The sequence below is a fragment of the Dermacentor silvarum genome, chromosome 1 (assembly GCF_013339745.2).
Source record: "Dermacentor silvarum isolate Dsil-2018 chromosome 1, BIME_Dsil_1.4, whole genome shotgun sequence".
NCBI classification, from domain to species: domain Eukaryota; kingdom Metazoa; phylum Arthropoda; class Arachnida; order Ixodida; family Ixodidae; genus Dermacentor; species Dermacentor silvarum.
Genome location: NC_051154.1, coordinates 59498591 through 59524252, shown reverse-complemented (window position 1 = coordinate 59524252; position 25662 = coordinate 59498591). Strand labels below are relative to the sequence as shown.

The following is a 25662-nucleotide window of genomic DNA, read 5'->3' as shown; positions in this document are numbered from 1 at the left end:
TGAATCGCCAGTCCGGCCCGTAGTGTGAATCCAGCTTAAAATTCGGGGGCCGCTTATACTAAATGTGTGCGCTAGACAGCTTCGGTACATGGCATACGACTATAGGCCTGCGCATGCACGCGCAATAGTAGAACAGGTCTAATGTGGACATTCACGGAGCGTTCATTGCTTGTGCACATGCGCCTGTATTTTATTGCGTACGCGATCGTAGGGCTTTCTTGACACAACGGCTGCGCTGCATTGCCGCGCGTAGGACATGTCTGCCATAGACGCTTCCTGGCAAGCCTTGTCATTCGTGATGGTAAGCACCACGGCTCATCATGTTTGTGAAAGCATGAAAATTGTGTAGAATTCGCGCTTGCATTCGTTCAGGGACATAATATATCTTCTACGCAGGAATGTCGTATCCTGACTATTCAATAGAGCTGGCCAAACAGTTCTGTACATGTGTTTTTCATTAATCTAAGACGCACGAAAAATCAATCGCGTGATGTTTTTTTTTTTTTTTCGCTGCAGGTAATCGGTGGAATCTACGAGGCCATCCTCGACTACAAGCCCCTGTCAAGTGACGATGAAGGGCTTCCGCTAAAAGAAGGACAAGAAGTGGAAGTAATAGACACTTCAAAACCTCGAAAGTAAGTCGAAAGTTCTCGCAGAAAAGCTTACAACGTGATGTCTTCTTTTTTTATTCGCACACTTGTTTCTTCGCAACACAAAGCAAGCCAGGATCATGCCACCTAATACGGTCCTGTAGGTAGCGTGCGCGCGTTTTCGACTAAAACAGAAAAAGAAAACCGAAATAACTGCGCATATTAATCCGAAAATCAGCGACTTTCAGAATCTTAGCTACAAGAAATAAACAAAGTAAGCAAGACTGCCACAGACCATTTCTTTTTAAGAACTGGTAGCACTATTAAGCAAACTTTAGAAGAGAGAGTTAATTTTTTTATCAAGATTAATGCGGTAAGCGCGGGGCAAGAGATAATCTAAAATCAATGCGATAATAAGGACTCCGTGAATCAATGCAACCAGCGATACGTAGTTTATTTCGACAAAATATTAATGACTTTTCTTATTTCCACAAATATTACTAAGAGCTGCCGCAAGATGCCTGCCGAGCGATGTGCGGCATGCTGCATATCTGGTATACGAAATATCAGTGTCGCGTGGAAAACTCTGCATCGACCAACTAAAGTGATGCGTCTTTAAGCACGCACGTGATAATGAACTTTAACTATTAAATAACGTGAGTGTGCGCTTGCAACTACATCGGCGTGCCTTCTGGCGTGGGCTTTTGCAGCAAGAGACAAAAGACACGTTGGAGTAACGTGAAGAACATGGCTAGAATTCTTGCAACTAGGGTGTGGCGCAGTACTGCTAGAATTCTCAACGATATGAAGCTCCGAACTTAGCATAATGGGCAAGTGAAAATTACGTAAGCTATAATAAAAAAAATTTAGACAAAGTATGCAAAAAAATCAATAATACCTGCGCACTTGCCATTAAGCAGGCTTCAGCAAACGAACGCGCAAGTTGCTACCGGAACTTAATGCAGCATCCTGCAGACAAACTACATGATTCCATGCAGTTGTGGCTTTATTCTGTGCGATGTTTGCTGTTGAGGTGATTGCGATGTGATGATTTTGGAACCGCTGTTCACTCGTCTTCTTTTTTTAATGGTGCCCGAGTATAAACTCACAGGTGACTTCGTTATGCAGGTGGCGCGTCCGGACCAGATCAAGTCGAACAGGGATCTCTCAGGAAGGCTGGGTCCCCTGCTGTTACCTGGAGAAGAAAGAAGGCGCTGTGGTTGAAGAACATGTCGCTCCTAAGGATCGGGAGTCGTATGCGAAAAGAGAGTAAGAACTCTCGCTGCCCAACCATGTTTATACTTTCTTTTCGGAACTATGTTTCACAGACTGGACAAAAGTGATCCGGCATGAAGCCACATTCACATTATCCGAGCGTTTACATGTCACTTCTTGTTTTGCATTTCCTTCTTTTTCAACCTACGTTTATGTAACACGGCGCTCTGGTGCTTCTACTTTTGTAACACCAGAAGTTCACCAAAGTGCACACCACACGCCATTTATATAAGCACGCAATTCCCAGTGATCACTGAGCTTCTGCGAAAGATTTACGTTCAACTACACGGGCAGCGTGAAAGACGACGACAGCGAAAGAATTGACACAGGACGAGCGCTGGCCGTAACCACGAACCAGCACCAACTCGCCATTTCTTTTTTCTTTCTTATAAGCCCATCATCGCGTTTAACGGGCACCTCGGGTCTTACGAGCAGCTCTGCGTGAGTACTTTTTTTGTAAATACGAGCACAGGATTCTCTGAAATAATAGCACAAAAATTTGTGAGGACTTTTGTTGCTAATCCGCCAATTTTAAGCTTGCTTTCCATCCCTTGTTCTTTTTTTCTTTCTCGGGTGGGGGAGGGGGGGGGGGAAGAGGGCGATATTGACATCAGTTAGTGTGGAGAGAAATATGATAGATGATTACGTATTGCACAGAGGGGAAGAATACATATAAATCTTAAAAAGAATAGTCAAGTTGACTTCCAGACGAAGATCGGCACGGCCATCTTTTTTTTAACTCTAAATGTAGAAAAACAGGAAGGTAGGTCTCTTTAATGCGGCTCCGCCAAAATCTCAAATACGCTACTCCAACAAGATTAATTAGGAACAAAAGCGAACAATAAAATAATATCCACACGCACCAGACACACAAAAATAAGTCACATATGCATATAAGATAACTACAACAACGAGGCATATCACGTATATAAGAAATAAGCAAAGGATGTGACTGCAAGTAGCATTCCCACAACACACAACATACATTATCTAAACAATTTACGCTGTGTATTATTATTGTTATTAATCATGTAATAAAGAGACGCGGGCTAGCGGTTGTCTTCTAAAGGGACACACGTCATCCCGCTTTAAGCGGCGAGGAGGAGGAGGAGGAACAAACGTTTATTTAAACCAGCAGTTTAGTTGGCTGGGCCTAGGCCTCCCACGTGGGGACATCGAGGTCTTGCCTCTTCGCCGCCTCGCAGGCTTGCTGGGTAGCCCAGAGTTGGTCGTCGAGATGGGAGCTGCGCAGGGCGGCGTGCCATCTCGACGAGAGGGTCACGGTATTATTTGTCGGATATTGGTTTTTACATTCCCATAGCATGTGGAGAAGCGATGCTGCCTCAGTCTTACAGATCTTGCAAATGTTACTTGGGTAGGTGTCCGGGTAGATCCTGTGGTAACGTGTTAGTGAGGGGTACGTGTTTGTCTGTAACAGGCGAAGGGTGGTTGCCTGTTCTCTGTTTAGCCTGTGATGAGGGATCCATCTCTGATTATGAGGCACGCCGTAGTGGAGGACTCCGGAAATTTGGACCACGTGGGGTTCTTTAACGTGCACCTAAATCTAAGTACACGGGTGTTTTCGCATTTCGCCCCCATCGAAATGCGGCGGCCGTGGCCGGGATTCGATCCCGCGACCTCGTGCTCAGCAGCGCGGAGACCAAAAAAGAGTAATGAGAAGGAAGGAGATAAAAAAGGGAAAAATAAAAGTAAGGCACACAAAAGCATATCACATCACACACAGAGTATGAGCACTGTAGACAAGATTTGAGAAGAATTCTAGTTGAGCTTTGCGAGGGCCTCGTATCGATCGAATTAAAGCACGACCTCTCCAAAAATAAGAAATCATTGAGAATAGTTCGAAAAACGTCAAGTTGCTGGAACTTGCTCAGCAACACAGAGCGACACCTGTTTAAAGATGGGCGTTCTAAGTGCTCAAGTGCTTCACCGTAGTGTTTACAAGCCGGCCACGATGGGCTCACCGCACGTGCTTGCCGCTGAAGGCGATGTGCTACATTAACACACCCGATGCGTAGCTTGAGCAATAGGGACCTTCTGCTGCGGGTATGGTCAGAGGATGCGATTCCTTGGCGGGTAGGATACGATTCCTTGGCGACACGTACATCAGGGTGTGAGCGCTGTGGGTGGCGGCATAGAAGTAGTCGGGTGTCATCGACGTGCGCTAGACTATAATGCAAACGGCACACATGCTGACTATGCATATACCGTGCATATGCAGGGGACAGGCTTAGCGTAGTTGCCAATATAAAAGAGTGTGGAATCGAAATGGCGTACACGACACATTTACTTTAACGTACGTTGCTGACTGTCGCGCATGCATGTTTTTGCAAGGCATCAAATTCGGAATAATCGATATTTATCTGGAACCATTTCTAATTGATGTTCGTTTCGGTTTAGACGGTGATTTCAATGTTCTCTCACATCTTCAGGGCGGTTGTGAAGGAACTCGTTGAAACCGAAGAGGACTTCTCAAGGGACATGCAGCGTGTTGTAAATAATTATTTGAAAGAAATGGAAAACCCAGCCATGCCAAAAGAGCTGAGAGACCAGAAGGACGTCCTGTTCAGCAACTTTAAAGACATATGTGACTTTCATAACACGTGAGTAACCTGCTCTGTTAACAGTGTTGTATGTGCCATTGGACTTTTGGCCCAGTTGAGCCATCTAGAGCTGAAAAACGCACACCTATGCAATCACAAATAAGAGACACTAACTTTTATTTCTAAAATGGGCACTAAATAAATCAACAATTCAGGTTATGCTTTTAGACATTGATAGGTATCGCCGCATCTGTTCAGCGGAGAAAAAATGGGTTAATAATAAAAATAAGTTTACGTCAAACTTCCGGTTTTGAATTTCGCGCCAATATCGCCACTCCGGTGATCCCATTGTGACAGTGACGGATATCATAGTGCTTTTATACATTTGAGCACTTCACTGTGGGAGAAAAAGTTATAAAAATACTGCAGATCAAAGAATGCTAACTAGTGCTTATTATTATTAGTCTGCAATCAACTATCTGCTGCCAGATATTGCGGCAATTCATGACGTCATGGGAACTGATGCGGCAAATTCAAAAAGTCTTCATCGTGCGTATGTATAGCTGTCCACATCGTATGTAAAGCACCGGGCCGTTCGCGCTCATTCAAAGAGTGAGAGCGGCCATCCAATTTCCACGGCCCCTTTCCTGGGGAAAGCAGGTGAAATTCCGGCGCAACTGCCTTTACATCACTTCAAGAAACGGCGGGCTTCCAGCGTAAGAGTATTCTGTGGTATACCAGTTGCCTAATCCACGAATATTCTTTGCTATTGCAGAGGTGCACGCTGCGAATTAAACTGAACTTTATATTTTCATTAAAGGTCCCTTCGAGGCGCTGGCGAAATAAACATCTAGTTATTGCTATTATTCGTTTTTGTTCCTATTGAATTGTTCCTATTAAAAGTGTTTGTTTAATTTTATGGATGCAACTTTATTGAGTTTGAGAGCATATGATTCAGTAGATATACGGCGTTAGACAATGTGTGTCGTTTAACTTCTTTGACTACTCCTTACTGGATCTGAATTGAAAACCGTACAAATCTCCTAAAGGCAGCACCTGACGTGCTACCAGTGACGACGGCTGGTACAATGACCCGCTTGTACAATAAAGCTCATCTTTCTCTCACCCTCCTAAAATTGAAGTAAAGGTATCACTATGCGCTTTTATGCGACACTAAATTAAGGGAAGGCAATAATCTAGTACCTAATGGGCAGCAGTACATTTTGACATCCCTTTCAGAACGAAACATAAAAAAAATAAGCTTAGCCTGCTTTAAATGATACCAGAAGATACGTTATTTTCCTCTTGCTTTGATTGATCTGCAACGAGGTAGTCGGTTGTTATAGCTTAAAATCTGATTTGTTGTCCTTTTTTTTCTATCTTTTCAGGGAACTGATTAAAGGCGTACAGTTCAACGCCAGCGAACCTGCCAAACTCGGCGTTACATTTTTGAGGCTGGTAAAAATCATATAATTCTTATTAATGAGCGACGAATTCCAGCTTAAGTTTCGAGCAATCCCTCGGTATATACGCGCTGTCTATGTTTTTTTCCTTCAGGAGCGCGACTTCGATAAGCACGTCAAATATTGCGAAGATTTCCCGCGTGCGCAAGAAGTGCTGGCATCTGGACCTCTTAAAGAGTACTTTGACGTAAGTGTGCTGTAGCCGAAGCGGCAAGCCGTATCGATCTGGAAGTATTTGCATACGTTTAGAATAACGCCTGTCTATTTTCTGTATTCGATTTCTGTTCCAGGATTTCAGTGCCAGGATAAACGATGATAAGACTCTATCCGATCATTTAAAGCTCCCTATCCAGCGCATCAACGACTACCAACTGCTGCTCAAAGTAAGTTCTGCAAAAAAAGTTGGCAATGCTAGCCTTACTTTCTTGATTTCAAATAGGTTTTCCTCTCGCCCAGGGTGGTTGCCTTTTGCGTTCGCTTTATACGTGTCCGAATGCGACTCATTCAGTAAAGCTATAACCATAAATTGTGTACGGAAGACACTTTGTAAACTTCTATGGGCACTGTACTGTGAGATCAGGCGCGCGCATTGTGATAGCTGACGAAGCTTTAGCGTTTCGCGCGTCTCCTTAAATATAATGTGGTGCCCGTGCTGACCCCTGCTCCGTGGTTCACACTACAACAAAGGCCGCAGGCACTTCTCCGACATTTTGTTTTTTGTACTTAAGCTTTATTTTATGCGCATGTTCAATCATCAGAAGTAAGCAAGCCAACTAGTCTGTTAACAAGTTCCATGTATTTACGTGCACAAGTTGACTCGTGGCTTGGATGGACCTCCTTTGATTGAGGGGAGTAGGTCAGGGCACAAACTCTGCAGAAAGCGTCTGCGATGTGGTACCGGCGATGTGGTACCGGCGATGTGGTACCGGCGAATTTCCAGCGCACCCTCAAGGAAGAAATATGTACAGCCTTCCGCATTTCTAACTATATCGCGCGAGCGTCGACCAGACGCAATATCAGCGCCTTACGACGACGATATTCTGCGAGACTGGCTTCGTTCACGCAGGCGCACAAAGCACTCTCCAGTGCGAGTGTCATCACAGATAATAACGTCACGAAACTTTGGTTTGGCAAGGAATCTGTCATCCTGAAAGATACAGCGTAGCATGCGATGCTTGCACTGAAAAGTGCTGTGTGTGCCTGCCCGTACCACTGCTGGTCTCGCAGATTACCACCGTTGCAAAGCGGTGACTGAGAGTGCGATCGAAGCTCGCGCGATGTAGTTAAAAATGCGGGAGGTTGTACCTGAAGATACAGTAAAATAACAAACAAAGCACCTATATTATTGTTCCTTCTGAAAAATGAGGTCTGCACAGCCCAGATTCAGATGTTATGCTTAGAGTTTCCTCAGCAGACGACGAAAGTAAAAAAAAAAACATAGAACGTGTAATAATGAAATGATACGGTCACCTACATTAACACGTGCCTTAACGTCGATAATAACTTATTTTGCATTTTTCTGGTACATGCCCGGCAAACAAATACCAGGACGTGTAGGACGAGTGAAACTTAACGCGCCCCAATGGAAAGCATTGCGTAAAGGAGACTGGAAAAAAGAGGCAGCGATAAACACTCTAATACTTATTACCTTGCAATTCTTGCCGTTCCTGTGGAAGTCCTTAGGCTTCAGACCTCAAAGCCTATGGACTGATGATACCTGGCAATAACGTATTTTTTCTTCTTTTTTACTTCTAAGCCTGGTGGCATAGCGAAGCAACAACAGCGTGCACGTTTGTAAAATATCCTCCCACATGTTTGCAACCACACCATTTAATTACTTCTGCATTCCACCAGGAACTCATCAAGTACACAGCGCGCCTGCACGAAGACTACTCAGATCTTCAGAGGGCACTAGATTTTATGCAGGCGATTCCTCAGCGGGCTTCGGACCTTCAATACATAAACGCTATAGAAGGTTATCATGGAAACATCCACAACTGGGGCAGAGTCATCAAGCACGTAAGTAGCTTTACTTAAAGAAGCGATTACCACTTTACCTTATGTCAGCAGTTCTGAAGAGCAGGTGTGAGAGATTGTTACTTAAATGAGTTACGTCATATTGTGGAAAGGTCACTATGCTGTCACTCTAGCCCCCATAAATGCCGTTAGTGCATAATATGACGGACACGTAACAGGAACTGCCATTGACGCTTGCTTTTCCATCTTATAAACGAATCATCTGCGTCTAAAGCTTCATTATAGTCAGCATAGCAGGCAGCACTTCAAAATTATCTTTGTGATGGTATTTCCAAACGCCAATAGGCTCTAGTGGATCTTGTGTGAGAAGCACTCGTTCACTATCAGCAGCCACCTGCGGCATACGTATGCAGCTGTCGCCGTTCTTGCGGAAAAAGTGATTACCTCTCAGTCTTTTAATTCAAATGTGAAGCATATTGAGTGATTTAACGCAAAATAATTGTGAGTTGTTTTGCAGTAGCATCACGCTCCGCACGCTACTTGATGCATCTGTCACATCTACGCTTTCTTATGCCATACTTTTGCTCCAACTTTATTCATGTTCTGCATGCTAAACTCTGCTGCAGCTCAACGAAATTATTCATGCATCTAACAGTATAATTTCAATATTTGCTATAAGAATGCGCGCTCCTGCTAATGCTTTCCTTACATAGTGTCTTTTGCGAAGTTCTTGTGGCAAAACCGGCTTCTAACTCAACCTAAACAGTCGTATATATATTACCGAAAATTATTCCTTCTCAGGTGTTTTCAGCATCGTAAAACTGCTTTTTTTTCTTTTTTTCTTTTTGGCATTTGCACGGTGTGTTAATTCTAATCACTCTTGTCTTTAATCTACAAATAAACAGTATCACTACATGCCTATTCTTGAACCTGATTAGGTACTAGCCAGAACCTTCAGAAAGCAATTTCAGAGGTAAGTATTGCTTGTGAGCTTTCAATGTGAGCCTAAATACTTCTCAGCTTCAATGCATTGTCTGTGCACTAAGCCGGTACTCCCAGCGTTTGTATGTTTACGTCCGACTTACACATATTCTGGCCATTGAAGAGTATGTTCCACAAAAAACACACACCAAAAGATAAACAAGATGAATAAATATTTATAACACGCCATAAATTTCCATTTTATGCTCTCTAGCCAGTGAACATTTCTGCAAAACAGTCATTGTGCGAAGGTCTGTATTATAGAAAGCAAAGTCCCGTCAGAACAAAAGAAATGTAGAAAACAGCGACATGTCTATCTGTTCACACCTGTAGAGGTAGTACCGATGGAAACGCAGAGTATGCAGACTACTAGGGCATTTCGCAAATTTCTAGCGCCAACCATGTTTATTGTGTTTCGGTACAGGACTGGTTTGATGTTACCGACGCAAAAAACCGTGAACAGCTACGTTATCTCTTCCTCTTCAAAGGAAGGTTGTGCATAACTGAGGTGAAGAAAATTAGAGCCAACCGAAATATCTACCTCGTCAAGAATGTGATCAAGGTGAGGACGCGCTGTGAGAGACACTGGCGTTCCGTCCGTCCACTGTAAGAACCCTCCCTAGATCATATGTGCGAAAATGAACTACCACCTGCATTCTCCCAACGTCTCCTAAATTACAGAAGGCTTGCGGGCTTTGGAGCGTCGATGTCACGTGGGAAGGCTGGGTATGCATAAATTTCAGCGGGGGATCGTGGGTAGAGCTTAGCGTCTTTTCTCCAAAGCACGTTTTCAACGGGACCCCGGTCTTCCTTGATGACGTCACAGTAGCAGCACGCAGGCCATCTGTTAGCTGCAGGAGATGCTGATTTACCCTCCTCAGTGTCGTATTACCTCCAGTTCAACGAGCTAAGCACCGTCGTTTGACCTCTGCATGTGAAAAGAGATTTGGCATGCTAACTAAAGTTTGGCCTGTAGCGCTCGCCATTTCGCTCCACCTGACACTTTCACTCCGTGAAAACTTCTACTCCGGGATTATTTTGAACGGGAAGCAGCCATGAAAGTTTGTCCGTCGATACGTTCTACATTGTCTGGCTTTATCTTGACCACGCTAGTGCACACTGCTCAATTTCGGCAGTGCAGGCCTTTTCGCATGCTCAGCAATGCAGTGATGTTTTGTTTTGGTTCATATTAACTGCACGCTTTGTATTCAGCCCATGCTGCATGCCACAAAAACTGTGTATTTTGGCCAGATTGTAGAAGTTTCTCGTTTATTGTGCAAGAGTCAGTGATTCTATCAAATAGTAAGGCTAATTTTAATGGTGCGCCTATTGATAGGCACATATGCACTCAAACGTCGAGTAATCAGCTCCATAAAAGAAAACATTTAGTCAATATAGCCATATCATTGCTACGTAATCATCTACTACAAGATAATAATGTTTTGTTTTGAAAAACCTCACTGGTTGATTTTTGCTGATGATTACGACTCAAAGAGAGGAATAACGCATGCATAGTTGCCGCAGTGTTTTGGGGATTCAGTGAGTATGTTAGATGTCGCTTTTCCATTGAACCAGTGGTCATTTGTTTGATAAAAAGCTTCTTTCTATAGCACAATGCACATTTCTATGTCCCTTCAGGGTAGCGTGCTAATCACTGACGTGTCCGGCAAAATGCTGATATGAATTTCCCTTCCTTATAGACTTCGGAGTCAGAAATAGTCGATGATGGCGAAGATGACACAACGCTCAAGGTCTTGCAAAAGGACTCCTCTGGTCAGGATGTACCAATCACTCTCCGAGCGAAAGACATCGAACAGAAAAAGGAATGGGCTCGGGAGTTGCAGGCTTCCAGGGTTGCAAGCGAAGGTAGGGTTTTTGTCTCCTACGTCAGTGGTCTCGTCTCACGTGGTTGTAAAATTCCCGTAGCGAAAAATTGTGTTTGTGACCGAAGGGCGGAGAGTAGCTTGGCTACAACCTAGGGTGTTTCGAACGCAGTTATTGAAGAAATGCAAGTGGACGACACGTCCGAACGCCTGCAGGAAAAGAGCAGCTACAGCCGCACTACTTCGCTGTCCGAGTCCACGGCGGTACCCGTGAGCCCCGAACCTGCGTCGTCTTCTATGCCACGGGCTGAGCTCTTCGAAGCCAGCAAAGAAGCCACGAGTGCTGCCACTCAAAGCATCCGATCCGGCTCGGTCACCTCGATTGACGGTGCGTACATGAATGCTTCTCCTACTCAGGAGCTTGCTAGCGTAATGCATTTAAATAAAGCGTGCCCGACCAATATTACTACGCTTTCAGCGCGAAATTCACGTGCACATTCTATATTTATTTGCTATGCCCTCGTTCTACCCTTTCGCTAAGCAACATCGAAGTAATAAAGTAACCGATTCGTAAGTTTTGGGGGGTAAGCATCGGCCTTATTTTAAAGCGTATGCAGAGTTGCGTTATTCTAGCTCACATGCCGTACATTGTACATCGTTCGTATTATGTACTTAACGTACCCCCACGAACAATAGGAAATGAAACACCCAAACTGCTTTCAAGAGGCCGTAATTGCTAAGCAAACATATGCTGCAGAAAAGTGTTGGATGAGACTAAATGTTCGACAAGAAAGCTACTTGTCACATATTATTAACACGTTGTTTTCGAATCCACACATCGCGATTGACCGTTGCTTGAAATGAAAATCATTGTTGCCTGTCGTATTGCTCACGACTAAAGTACGTTGCGGATGTGCCAGAAAAAGGATGTGAGCATGTGTTCAAACGTGATATTTTGCACCTTCAGCATGCCATTGCTACTTTTCAAGCAATTAGTGCATGACGTATACAGTGTCATGTTCTATGTGCAATAGTCTTCTCCCAGCAAAGTATTGTGGCGTTTTCACCACATTGATGAAGGCAATAAGTAGGAATAAATTGTTTAGCAAAAATGTGTGTGTCCATATAGAAACCTCCTGTCACATATATAGTAAGCATTATTGTTCATTACAGCGAAAGTGCCTGCAATTTAGCTCTTCTCTTTTTCTTTGAAGAATGGTTTCATCAACCATTATAAATTTTCGGGTTATTCTTCTTGCACTGCTAGCCCGACAGCACATGCTAGTTTTATTTCGTACATTGACATATCGCATCCTTGTAAGATATTTACTGTACCTGCTTTTGACGGGCACTTTGCCACTGTGGTTCGGCTGGTTCCGATAGGTACCTTTTAATCACACACTATTTCACATTGGCAGGGTCACAAAAGTAAGTATATGCAGCCGCGGCGCTATTTAAGGCTAGGCGTGGAATGAGAGATTCAACGCAGCAAAAAGTTGTCATGTGTATCGTCACGTCAATGATGTCTTTATAAGTTATTATATTTATTCTGTTTTCTCACTGGCGTAATAGTGTAATAATGGCCTAAGTTCGACTACATATTAGTTATCTTTATTTGGCATCTGCACTCGCTACTTGTTACTCAGTATTCTTTGTTTTCGTAGCGTAACGTTCATACAGGTCATGTCGATATGCCGACCCCTTGATAGATGTTTGAGAGAAGTACATGCAATGGCAAGTTGAATAAATGCTGCTGACTCTCGTTTCCGACCTTTGGAATATGCCGTGCATTTAAACGTCCAAAAATGCTTGGAATTGCACATTTTACTTCATTTTTCCTCAGCAGCTAAGCTCCAGTCAATCTACATGGTGGCAGAAACTTTTATCCTTTACTATCTTACTACTAAGATATATCACATTGCAGAACAAACATTCTCCTTTCTCCTAAATATTCTCCTAAATATGACCATTCACCGTCATATTTAGCTGTTTGCAACACGTATTGAACTGTTGAACTGCTGTTCTTGAAATAAGAGTCAACAGCCATTGCCGAAGGTATCTATTTGAGTAGCTGCCTTCGCCAAGTGTTAGCTTAATGCATTGAAATGTACTTCTGGTGTTCTGGTGCTTTTCAGAAATTCAATCTCTGAATTCTTTTGCTGAAGACGAATCTGTTTATTTAACAGCATCCAAGAAGGATGCCACAGGGAAGCCGCAGTTCCGCAAGGCTCTTCGCGGCCTCACCTGCTCACGTTAGTTTCATTTTTTCTTGTTCTTTTCTGTGGCCATTTGTGGGACGTACGTTCGCGAATTTCTCTCTGTGTTTCACTTCTATTGGGTGCCAATAATAATACTGGGAGGTGGACGTTTGTAAGTCTGCGTGTATTAACGAATATTAACCTGCTTCCGTAGCCTGAGTCATCTCCGCTGGCACTGCTAAGCATCTGTACCAGCAAAGTTTTCATTCATTTATGCATGCTTTGAAGCCGCTCTACCCCTAAATTTGTCCACTATTTCTTAACTGCCTCAATTGTTACTACTACCTCATCCTCGACAGGTTTGCTTCCAAACAAAAGCGTATCTCGCTTTTTAAATGCTGTAACTTTTCATTAGAGCACCAGAATGATGACGGAGCTAACAAATTACTGCAAAAAACAAGCGTATAATTTTTTTTCACCTTATATAAGTACAGTTTATAAAATTATGCTTTGTCCTGTAATGCGTTTTCAGCGGTACATGATAAGACAACATCGGAAAACTTTAGTAGTGACTTAAAGGGGTGCTGCAAACTTCACTCCAACGCAACTCTTTCCTTGCTCTCCACTTCCCTATCCCCATCAACTCGCTATTTCTCTGCTTTCGTAATTCGAAACATGCTCAGTGAGGCCCGCTGAAGCACAGGCGGCGCAAGACATGCTCGGCGAACCAAGCGCAAGAATGCTGAACATTTTTTTTTTTACTTCCATTCCCAACTTTTGATCAATCGGCCTGTGAAAATGCTCTGCCAAATATTTCAGCAGTGCCTCTCATGATTAGTGTTGCGATAGCGCCATCTTGACGCAATGAACGCGACGAAAGGTCACAAAGGACTCGAACGTTGGAAATAGCAAACTTGAGTGCAAGAGCCCCTTTCTTAAGCATAAAATGACTTGAAAGCAGCACCATTCCTTGCTTTCCATCTGTCTCCCAAACGCACTGCAAAACATCTGCAGAATGCTGCGTTCGCTCTTATTATGTACTTTGCAAATGTTCCACTCCGTGAGGCTTTAATTACAAGCCTAGTAGACATCTTATTTTGACACTACCAAATATTTACGTAGCATGGTTGACAAAGCGAACAACTTCAAACATGATCTCACATTTAACACTCCTCTTCCTCATTTGCTTTATGCAGTTGACCATTACGAACTTCATATGTTCATTAATGTATTCTACAATCAATATTGGCGACTAACTGGACTTCCATTGCGCTTCTTTTTCACAGAAAATGACAACACCTTTTTGGAGTGTGAGGTGTCTTCTCCAGAAAAAGCTAAGGTACATTGGCTGAAAGACAACGTTCCTCTGAAAAAATCAGCCCGTGTTCAAACGAGCGAAGAAGATGGGAAGTACAAGCTTCATATCAACGATGCCTCCAGTGAAGACTCTGGAATGTACACCATTATTGCGTCCAACTCCGAAGGAACGACTTCGTGCAGCGCACCGCTCTATGTGAAACCAGGTGACGTGCCTGTTTTCTCAAGCATTTGGCGGTTCTTTTCTTTTTCTCATTTTTTAATACTAGGATAAGCCTTTATACAGATCTGTGATATACCCAAAAGAGAGAATTGCGCTTGAATACGCTTACAGTGATCAACTGATGAGCTTACAAGCTTTCTGAGCTTTAAGCTGGTAAGCTTATGAACTAACTTAATGCATCGTGCGTTGGTATGTCACCTAAAACTGGTTATGAAAGATATGTAAAAAGGACGCCAAGGCTACATTTGGCTCCCACATGTTGATTGCGCTGGCATTTGATGCGTTTGGTTCATAACTTTGGTGAGCTAGAAAGTGCGATTAGTCACATTACTGCTCCCTTTGCACTTTCAGCGCTTAGCGTTTCCAAACCTGACTCGAGGCCTACGAGCCCGGGAGGGACCGTACTCCCCCATGCGCCAGTGTTTAAGGTGAAGATGAAGGACACAGAGCTATTGGAAGGCACATCAGTTCGCTTTGAGCTCGTCGTACGAGGCTGCCCAGAACCGGAAGTAACATTGTAAGCTACCAACCCAATTTCACTGTAAAAACAACTTTGTTTAGTCGTGTTTAGTGCTAAAACATAGGGACCTCGATAAGAATTATTAAGTACGATAAGATTTTCTGTTACGCAAAAGTGTCATTTAAGTACCTGTGTGCTGTTACTTGTCAGCTACAAGGATGGAAAGAAACTGCAAGAAGACGACCGCGTGAAGGTGCTATTTGAAAGCAAGGAAGTTTTAGAGCTCGTCATCGACCATATTTCTTTTGAAGATATGGGAAAATACACGTGCGTGGCTGTGAACTCTGAAGGCAAAGATGAGTCATCAGGAAGGATCACGGTTACAAGTGAGTAGAATCCTGTACTTGCACGCCCCCAGCCAACGCGCTGCAAAAACGTTAATGAATTCGCAATAGGATTGTAGTATTTTTGGGTCGTTCAGCCTTGGCATGCCCCCACTTTATAAACGTCGCACCATTGCCTTTCTCGACGGAGCAAAGTTACATTGGTTGGATTTGGGTAATTCCATGCCAAAATTACCAGAGGTGGCACTCGACGGTCGGTGATTTCCATGAAAAAATTATGGCTATTAAGAGTATTTAAAATTTTAAAAGTGGCATTATGCCTAAGGGCAAGCTTTCGAAATAAAAAGTGGCATATCCACAGTATTTCACCCGAAAAAAAAGTTAATTCACGTCGTGAGCACCATTTTAATTTCGCACTGGAAGGCAGAACATGGTGCCAGAGAAAATTTTCCAAAAAATTGGTTTTACTTCGGGTGAACATAAAACCGTTACAGTGTATTCTAGAGGGAAGGGGCTTTGAAATTACTTTATTTTAAAGGGTGTTTGAATTGTGTTTTGTGCGTTTGTAGTGGGAGGAAAAAGTCCAAAATGAGGAATATTGGACATTTTTTTATAAAATTGGCTATTTATTTCTTATACCTTATAATACACTGGTACAACACATGGGTAATGCCTTGATGTAAAAATAGTTTTATCATAACACAGTCTGATAAATGTAATTACATGCTACTGTAGGACACTTAGCTATAAAAACATGACACGACTAAGTGTGTGGGTCTGTTCTCGTTATATTACTGCCGAAGAAAAGGAAACTTCAAGGCAAATCGAAATGTCAGGTTTTTAACCTTCAATTAACATAAGCACGGTACTGACATTACATTGAAATTGTCTTACAGGGTGCAGCTGTTCGGTGCACGAGCTGTTCGAATATGTAGCGAACAAATTCATGAATATTATCTGCAATAGAATATATTAACTCAACTTTGCATAGTTACTACATCAAAAAGAAGAGGGTTGAGTTGTATGCTAGCCAGGCTGTACCAAAGAAACAATATATGCATTTATATTCACAGTAGCATAAGTGAAGAAGGCGACCTATATTCGGGTGGACTTACGGTTGTGTAAATACGGTGCTTTCCTGTGTCGCATTTCAGATTCATTTTGACCAGTCAGAAAATGCGAAATATTAAGTGTATCAGTTCAGCAGCAGAATGTCGCTGGTTAAAGTGCGTTCTCTGACTTTCTTCTCGTGTTTGGTTCGAAAAGTGTTTTAGTAAACATTACAGGGCCTCACTGCTTAGAAAACTAGTATCACCGGAGGATTCTGATTATGTACCTCGTGTATTCTTTGTTGTCTATTTTATACAGCAGGTCATGTTTGGTATAAGCAGGAGTTCATCAGAAAGTTTAATATGCAAATAACTGTGTAAAATACCATAATGTTAGATGCATATGCACATTATTGAATGCTGTATTGCAAGACACGCAAGGCAGCAAGCTATAAACCAGAATGAAAGAATGATATTTAAAGCTCGTTAAGTCCGTTGCACAGTAATAACGAACGTAAAAATGTTACGTACAACAACATGCAATAAACTGTTAGCCAAAAGAAAATTATTGTTAAGTACTGTGAAACTGCTGAATAGAATGATGTATGTTATCTGCAATAACGCCATAATGCAAGGAGTTCCAAACGCATATTGGAGTTAACATATGATAGTGGTGTCTTGTAGGTCTTGTTGGTGACGGCTGCAGATAGGTGGTAGGATTGTATTTTAAGTTTACAGTTGAAAAAGTTATACTGAGATTTTGTTCTGGGGCTAGCTTTCGGCGGGATTCTAAATAGATGTTATTTAATCCTATTATATCCCTAGGAGAATCTTGACGAGAATAACGATTATGTATAAATGTAACGGCAAGTCTTTGAATTGTTTCAGGTTCTTCAATGTCGGTTTTGCCGGCTTGTCGTGCTGCCTCGTGGAACTTATTAGTTCGATAATAAAAGCAATACTCAGCAAATTATTTCTGTGCTTTCACGACAAGCCAGGTTTCGAGATAATTTAATACAAATACTAGCTGAGCGTTTCTCAGGCATTAGGCTAGAACGCAGCTAAGCATGTACAGAGTGCTCACACGGGACCATATCAGTGCAACCAAGCACCCACTCCGATCCCGAATGGGCCAAAATAAAAAGCACAGCGGCGCCTCCTGACACTTCCGGCATTTACCAGCAAGCTGAATGCCCTCCACTGATAACGTTTCGGCGCACGTGGTGCAAAAACGAGTAATCAACGCGGCACCACTGTGAATGGAGTAAACTGTGAGTGGAGCAGACCCTAACAGTGTCCGTTTAAACGCTGTGATCGGCAATCATATTTACGAAAGCCTACTGTCGATCAGCGCCGAACGCAGTTTTTGGTTGTGATAAATAAAGGCCTAAAGTGGCGTTTAGAGCGCTTGTCTTTTGCAGTGCATGAAACAAACAAAACACATTCGCATCAACAAACAGACATGACAGTTGTGCGTCGTTGGTATTAACGTGTTGATGCGCGTCTACTTAAGCATACGTAATGTTCTCGCCAAAACGAAAGAAACTAGGGCGAAAACACACTAAAAGAATGTTTAACTTGATGAGAAGCCGTTAGATGACATCACAGTCACAACACCGTTGCGATCAGCTCAGTATCTGATAGGAACATAAATAAGCTCGATACCAATGTAAAATCGGGATACAAAAATGCTCTCAATTTAGCTGTTTCTGTCTTCGTGAAACTTCTTGGTCGCATTCGATACTGTGACGTTAAAATTCATTAAATTTCTCTCCAATACGTTGGACATTTAAGCCAATTTGATGAAAATTTACGGAGACCAACTTTTTGCGGCACCTTATGATGTCTGTGTCGTAAAAAAATGGTTTAACTGTGCGCGAACGGTGCACAGGAGTAAACTTACGAACAAGGTTAGCTCTACCAAGCTGCGTTTTGCGCTGTAATACGCAAAGCTTGGCCGCCACCGACACCGCCAATTACATGATTCACATTCTTGGCCGACTCATGTGTATGTGTATGCCATTCGTGTGTATGACCCATGCTCCGATAAATGTAACCGCGATGGTCACCTCGTAATAACCATATAGTAATGGTGGTCTTGGTGGTCGCATCTCAGCTGTACCGTCAGCTGTGTTCCAATTGGCTACTTCGTACAGAGATTTCTAACATCTATTTCAATGTCACGTGTTTATTTGCTACGTCCCCGCCGGGATGGTTTAGTGGCGTTCTGTTGCTCAGCGCGAGGTTGCTGGCTAGATTCCTGATCTTGGCGGTCGCATTCTGACGGCGGCAAACGCAATAACGTTAGTGTACCGTGCTTATGATGCACGCGAAAAGACCTCAGAGATGTCGCCATTATTCCCTCCCTCCCACTTCTTCCCCTCCCTCCATTCCGGCGTCTTCCATAGCTTACGGGTTGCTTTGTAAAGTTAGAACTGATAACTTCATTTACCTGTAAAAATTGCGAGGTAGGCGCTGCCTTCCCACGAAAGCAAAGCGACTCTCTCCGACTATTTATATGGGAATGCATAATAGTTCTTTTGCCACGCTCACAAAGAAAAAGAAATTGGCATACCTAGTCAAGCTTTCTTAATAGTGACGTTTATACTTGGACATCAAGCGAACACTCATGGAAATGATTGCTATAGTCAGTTCTTACTTCATTTACATTTTAAGAAAAATGAGCATATCGCTAGGGATGCATGGTATCGCGTTCGTTCAACCGCACAGATGACAGCGATATCGTGACATTCGATGCCTCACTAAAGTATCCGTGTCTCACCAAAGTGAGACACGGATACTTTGCCACTAAGCACGTCTAGCTTAAAACAGATGTTCTTTCTGTGGATGTATGAAGTATCGAAACGTTTTTCGTTTGTTTTTTAGTGAGGGGGGGGGGGGGGTGAGGGACAGAGGAGCGAAGTCCTACTCTTCCTAGAGAAAACGTTTCCATAAGTTACACCCCCAAGCTGTTGTACTTTAACTTTTGAGCTGTTACACTTCCGAAGTGAAAATTCCCAGCTAATCTCGGCAGTTACAAGGTAATTAACATTATAGAGTGCTCAATTAATTAGCAGATAGGTATGCACCCGCTTGATAAGACAAACATAGGGAGCGCTGCACAAGTTTGACATACGCAGAATAATGTCAAACTTGTGAAATGAAATAAATGAAATGAAAAGAATAAATGAAATGAAATGAAATGAAACTAATACTCATTTCTTGCAGCCTGGCTCCCAGTTCCCTATGGTGTTCCCTATATGGAACATCATATTTTTCCCTATACCATCATATTTTTAATACCAAGTGACCTGTAAGCGCATTCTAAGGCTCAAAGGGGCCCTGAACCACTTTTAATCGAAGTGGAGAAAGAGATTTGAAGTGAAAATAGGCTATTTCAGAATCACTTTGCCGCAAAAAGTACTTCAATGCGTTCAGCAGAAGCGGAGTTATTGGCAATCAAACACGCCCTCCATTGTGCTCCCCGTCCTTCTCCAAAGCCTTGCACTGCGAAGGCTACTGCGAAGACGTCACCGTGACGTCCGAGACGTCACCGTGGCGCGTAGTTCAAATTTCCGATTCAGTGCCTACGCCGGGCTAAACGTAAGCCAAACGCGGCTGTCCTCAGAGAGCCGCAGTGCGCTTAGCCATTGGACTCGTGGCGGCACCTCGCGGCGGCCGCGGTGTAGCCGACCGCAGCAACCAATAGCAGACGCGTATTGGAGTGCGCTTTATGACGAAATAAAGCGCACAGAAAATAGCGAGGATCATGGTGTTGTTGAAACGAGAGCGTTTGAGAAAAAGGTGACTTCGCGCTCCGCTTGCGAGCTCCACGGACCGCGTACGACAGCATAACTTGGCTGAGATGTTCACAACAGCGTATTTCCCCAAGCCCGAGGGGTGGTTCAGGGCCCCTTTAAAGTGAACATGTTAATCATGGATATTCGGAAAAAATGAATTGACTGAAAGAGAAAGTAGAAGAAAAGACAATATAGTAACTGGAGGAGAACAAACCAACCTCTTCAGACGACGCTCGTGGCTTCATCAACCGAACTAAGGCGGTTTTTCCTGTTTATGGGGCATGAATATCAATTTGCGTATTTCCTTATTTTCACGGTACGTACTATATCACAATTTTTATGATGCGGATGTGGGCAGCGGTGCTTGTACCTTATTCATTTTAGTATGAATTAATAATGGAAGTAATGGAAGCGACAGTAACAGCCATAGTTCATTTGATGAAGCGCCACTGTTGTCACATGGTGACGTGATGTCCAGTCAACACCCTTATGTTGACGGATTTTATTTTGCTTCACTTCTATTCAATCTATCTTCTCTGCTCTAATTAAGCCATAAATGTTTTTAATATAGCATAAATGCAAAGCTTTTATGTTTTTTTCTGTAATAACCATTGTCAACGCTTTCGCGCACGTGTACCTATTGCTCCTGTTTTGGCAAGCGAACCTAATCAAATGCTGGCATGGCGTTGCTTATTATTATACACACTCATATTTCTTTCTCTTTCTCTAAACAGCAACGCTAATCGGCCGGAACGGTCGCAAGTGAGGCCAAAGCTTGCATGCATTAATTGATGAAAACAGAGGAAGCCACGAAAACCAGGTTCAATGTTATTATGTGTCCTTTTATCAAATATTATCTGAATATATCATTTGACTGAATGTTACATCGAATCCACTTACGGTGCATTTATTTCACCCGAATTAATAAAGAATAAAAGTTACAAAAACGGAAGCAGCCTGTTCAGTGGCCTTTTCTGTTGCTTCATTGCTATCGAACGCCATATATGGGACACTAATCGTTCATAAAGTATTGTATGCAACTGGCTTACAGGAAAGCAATGGGTTTATTAACCACATTTTTTTTTATTCTATGAACCGCTTGAAAGCAACATTCTCGCTTACTAAATCATTTATTTGCGTATTTTACCCGCATGTTTGTACTAGAAAAATGGAGCGCAAGCGAAATCAATAACGACGAAGAAGAAGACAACATGGGCAGGTGCTGTCCATGTCTGTGCACCTGTCCTTGTCGTCTTAACCGGCATCGTCTTTTTTTCCTAGTGCAACATCTTTCTACTATAAACATGCACCAACTAGCCCAACATCGTGTTCTATCAAGTTATAGACATGCTTAACTACATGAATTCACGCTTCATTTTCGCCCCATTAAGTGCTCCGAAAACGCCTAAGAGTAGATGAAGTAGGCAAAAGGGCCTTGCGGCAGCATTTCTTGCAAAGTTCATTGACCTAGACATTGCGGCATTAGTGTGAACGCCGGGCTTTTTGAAAACGTGCGCTAATCTGAAACCTTCTCACAAATGCGAAAAAAAGTAGATTTTAGATAAAGCTTAGCAGTAGTAATGTCTGCAATTTACTTACTAATGCGGTGTGAACTGCTTAAAATGCTAGAAAAATACAGCTTCTGCGACGTTATTAATTAAGTTAGAGTGTCTGTTGCCACACCGTGCAACACCATAGGACTAGTGTGACTGTTCTTGATTTCCTATGAATGCGAATTTCCCAGCAAACTGCATTGTTCAAAACGTTGTGCATAATTTTGACCTCCACAGAGGACAAGATATTATTCCAAGGGCTAACTGCAGATGATAGCACTGCAGAAGGATCAGGTCCCTTAACACCTCCACCGAAGTCACCCCTGTTTAGATGGTAAGGTGGATTCTTTGAACATAAAATTTTCAAAATCAACAGTGTGTTTAGTTGTATAATATGTGTGATAACGTCCACAAAGCTCATTAAACAATGCTAAGGTAAACAAGGAAGTTCTAGTAAAATTTGATTCATATTACCGTGATGCAGTTATTAGAGTCGGCAAAAATGTTCCAAAGAAATGTACATGCACCCTTAACAAAACAGTACAGTCATTCCATTACAGCTTGTATTTCGTAATGCGAATATGCGATATAATATCGTCCAGGAGATTGTTCACAGTACATTGCTAATGACTCGGCTGCATTATCAGATTCGGTTTTAATTATCATTCTAGGTTCAAGGATGGTCAAGAATTTGAAGCCAGTGAACGATTTCAAGTCACATTTGATGATATCGAGGACACGCTATCCTTGGTCTTTCAACATGTCACGCCAGATGATGCTGGTCTCTACACGTGCGTTGCCAGCACATGCAGTGGGAAAATTTCCTGTAGTGCCGAACTAACTGTTCAAGGTTTGGCAGTTTTCATTCCCGAACTTGTAACCTTTAGGGCTTCCCAGTAGTCGTGTTGCTTTTCTTTGTGATTAAAAATTATGTTCTCTTTCCTTCCTGAGGCACTCGTAACGTTTACAATGCGTACCTTATTCGGCGTAGTTATTACATTTGAGCAAGCGATTGCAACACAGAGTAGATCACTTCAGTAAGCGAAGTGCAACAAAATACACCACATTCCCAGCCTGATCATGTTCGTTCTGTAGCCTTGCCGTATCTGTACGTCTGAACACTTGCGGTGAACAGCCAACTGGCCCGTCCTTGTAAATACTGTAGGCGTAAATAATCTGATCATTAAATGTGTACTACGTTTGTATTGTCATCTCACCGTAATTTGTTTGTTCTTGCATTTTTGCACGTTTATCGTGCCTGTGCATGATTGTTGAATGCGTATGAATTAACAAGACAACCTACAAAGGGTGCTTATTTTAAGCGTAGTGATTCGCCTCTAAACAATATTTTGCAGTGCTTCTAGGTAGTTAATGTGGACATAACAGTAATAGAGCCATGGGTTTCTTATGCAATGCACTATTGTAAAACATGAAAGATGAATTCCTCGTTTCTTATTGCAACAAGTTACTCATTTATGAATAACGTTTTTCTTCGGAATCGCTCGTTTCTGTAAAGAATCTTTAAAATAAACACCCTATTTACGACAATCAAGTCCGGCAGTTGGCATGAAAATATAACTGCAGCAAATATATCTCTCACAACACAAAAGATTGCACCACTGCTTTGTATGTTCACATGCTGTGCATCTTCTATCCATGTGTACTTCGTTAGTTTTGCAGCTGCATGATAATCGTGTAAATTATGCTTGAAATGAAATCTCGTTCGTTGTGTCGTATCTAGGAAGAAGCAGGTGTTCTATCGGGGCCATTTAGTTTTCTCAACAAGCAGGATTTAGCCATATACCACATGTATTCAGTTTACGTCTTTTTCTACATATTCAAAGAAACCCAGAATTCTCTTTTATCGTTTTGTATTTTCATTCCAAGAAATATTGTAGGATATTTCCTCGTTGAATAAACTTTAGCCAACAAATCCCACTAGCACTCTTTTCTGCGCCAAAATTGAAATTCCTTCTGGGATTTTCACTGAGAAACCAACTAAAGCTACTCACCCCGCAGTTCGTATTTTCGAAAGCTCAATTGATGGTCTCTCCCATACCTTCCAAAGGCAGTTCTTTCCATGTCTTTTTTTTTTCTGCGTTAGGTTCGAACAGCGCTTCTACAAAATGCTGTACTTGCTTCTCAACAAAATATAAATGCTATGGGAGTAAAAGTTAGCAAACGCAGCATGAGAGAGAGATAGGGGGGGGGGGGGGGAAGGGCTGCTCTTGCTAATTTTAATAAGAGAATAATAAATACTACAGTGTACACACGATATACCTAACTCTACTGTGGTGTTAGTTACGTGCCCCGATAGAGCGCCTGCTGTACCTGGAAGGCCAGATGATAGCCAACTTTCGAACGTAATCTCTGCTCCCACATCGTTTATTTTGTGGGAATGCGATCGAGTTCGAAGGCGTGGCTTGCGACTGGCTTTCCACTAGGGTTGTGATGCCTATATGTCGAGCAATGTTGGTTGGTACCTGTAGTAACCACGGTAGTATAGATACACAATACACTTCCCCGCCATTGACGTAGTCCTTGGCAAACTGAATTAACTGAAACACGAAACTCTCACCCTAACACAGTCTGACAAATAGCTGTTCCTTCAGAAATTAAAAGCAAAACAATGCAATCTACAGGCTTTTCCTATAAGAGTTAAGCCCTAAAAGTAATTTCTGCTTTAGTTAAAAAGCTGTGATCACTCAGTTCAATACGCAAGCTCATTTTTTACGTGACATTATGTGTAAATCATAGCTTCTGGGAAAGATGTCACAATTAAAAAGAATAACAACGCCGACAGCACTTTCATGCCCAGTATTTGTCAGCTAGCGCTAAACCGTAATATCTTAACTTAATTTCAAAGAAAGCTTGATGTTAACAGTTCGTGCTGATTTCAATTCTAATTCGATTATTCCTTGTCCACACCCTAAACGCTCAATTTGAGACATAAAGACATAATCTTCACTGGCTGCATCATTTACTCGTAAAGGAGGCCTCTGTCACCCCCTAGGAACAAGCGCTTTCATTTGAATTCTGAAGCACACTCAGGCCTGCCCTTGATTCTGCTATTTGCCCTGCGCGCCTAATTCTGCTCTTACTTTCTACATACAGGTGCTGTAATTAAAAAGGCTCCAGAAGCTCCAACAATAGCTGCTAGTCTATCAGATGTCGAAGTTAATGAGGGTGCCTCTGCAATGCTCGAACTCAAAGTGAAAGGATATCCGAGGCCGAAAGTAACGTGGTAAGATGTCTTGCATTCGGGGGCACGGAATCCAAAAAGAAACATTCTTGTGTTTATTAATCACAGTTATTCATACCAAGCGCATATTACTCGCAGGAAGCACGAAGGAAAAGTGATTGAAGCAGGCGGGCGGTACCGATTTTTGTTCGAAGATGAAGAGTCGATGACTTTGGTCATAAAGAACACTAAGAAATCTGACGCTGGTATATACAGCGTTGTGGCTGAGAACGAATCCGGGACTGCCAACACTGAATGCAGACTGACTGTCAATTGTGAGTAGGCAGCAGCTGTCTGCGGATTCGGATTCAATAAATATTTTTTTACTTCGTCAGCATACGTAATCGGTTAAAACGTAGCGATCGGAAATGAATGAAAGACATTAACGGGTAGACACAACAAATAAAACATTACCCGCCCATTAAACACATACAGCAACACTGACCTTGAAGGAGCATATGTGTTGATTTTTTTTTTGTAACTATAAAACTTCAAAGTCTGATTTTCTACTTCTTAGTGGTTATGTGACACGTTATTATGCACTATCTGGCGCTCTGGTACAGCTACTGAGAGCGTACGCTGTCACGTCTGGTCGAAGCCCTTCCGGCGTGCAGTCTGCACTTCACGAAATCGCGTATTTTGCTCCGTGTAATTGAAGTTTCCGTTCATACATTAATGAGTGAATCGTCCTTCGCGGACTTATTATCTCTGCTCATATGATAAAGGCTATATATATGCAGAAGTTGGTAGAGCACAGCATATTGCTCTACTGACCACACGTACGTCTAAATGCATGCCTGATAGCTG

At 42.5% G+C, this 25662-nt stretch overlaps 1 protein-coding gene across 1 annotated transcript in view; it reads left to right on the top strand.

Annotated features, from left to right (window-relative positions):
- The window catches only part of LOC119464051 (obscurin-like), a 201139-nt gene that overhangs the window by 80496 nt on the left and 94981 nt on the right, over positions 1 to 25662 (top strand). Inside the window, 18 exon segments of the mRNA XM_037724875.2 lie at positions 517 to 635; positions 1719 to 1859; positions 4316 to 4486; positions 5815 to 5884; positions 5984 to 6076; positions 6180 to 6272; positions 7744 to 7908; positions 9272 to 9409; positions 10548 to 10713; positions 10843 to 11058; positions 12857 to 12922; positions 14155 to 14391; positions 14760 to 14925; positions 15079 to 15254; positions 21852 to 21948; positions 22286 to 22464; positions 24729 to 24858; positions 24955 to 25130. Coding sequence (XP_037580803.1) covers positions 517 to 635; positions 1719 to 1859; positions 4316 to 4486; positions 5815 to 5884; positions 5984 to 6076; positions 6180 to 6272; positions 7744 to 7908; positions 9272 to 9409; positions 10548 to 10713; positions 10843 to 11058; positions 12857 to 12922; positions 14155 to 14391; positions 14760 to 14925; positions 15079 to 15254; positions 21852 to 21948; positions 22286 to 22464; positions 24729 to 24858; positions 24955 to 25130 — 2599 coding nt within the window.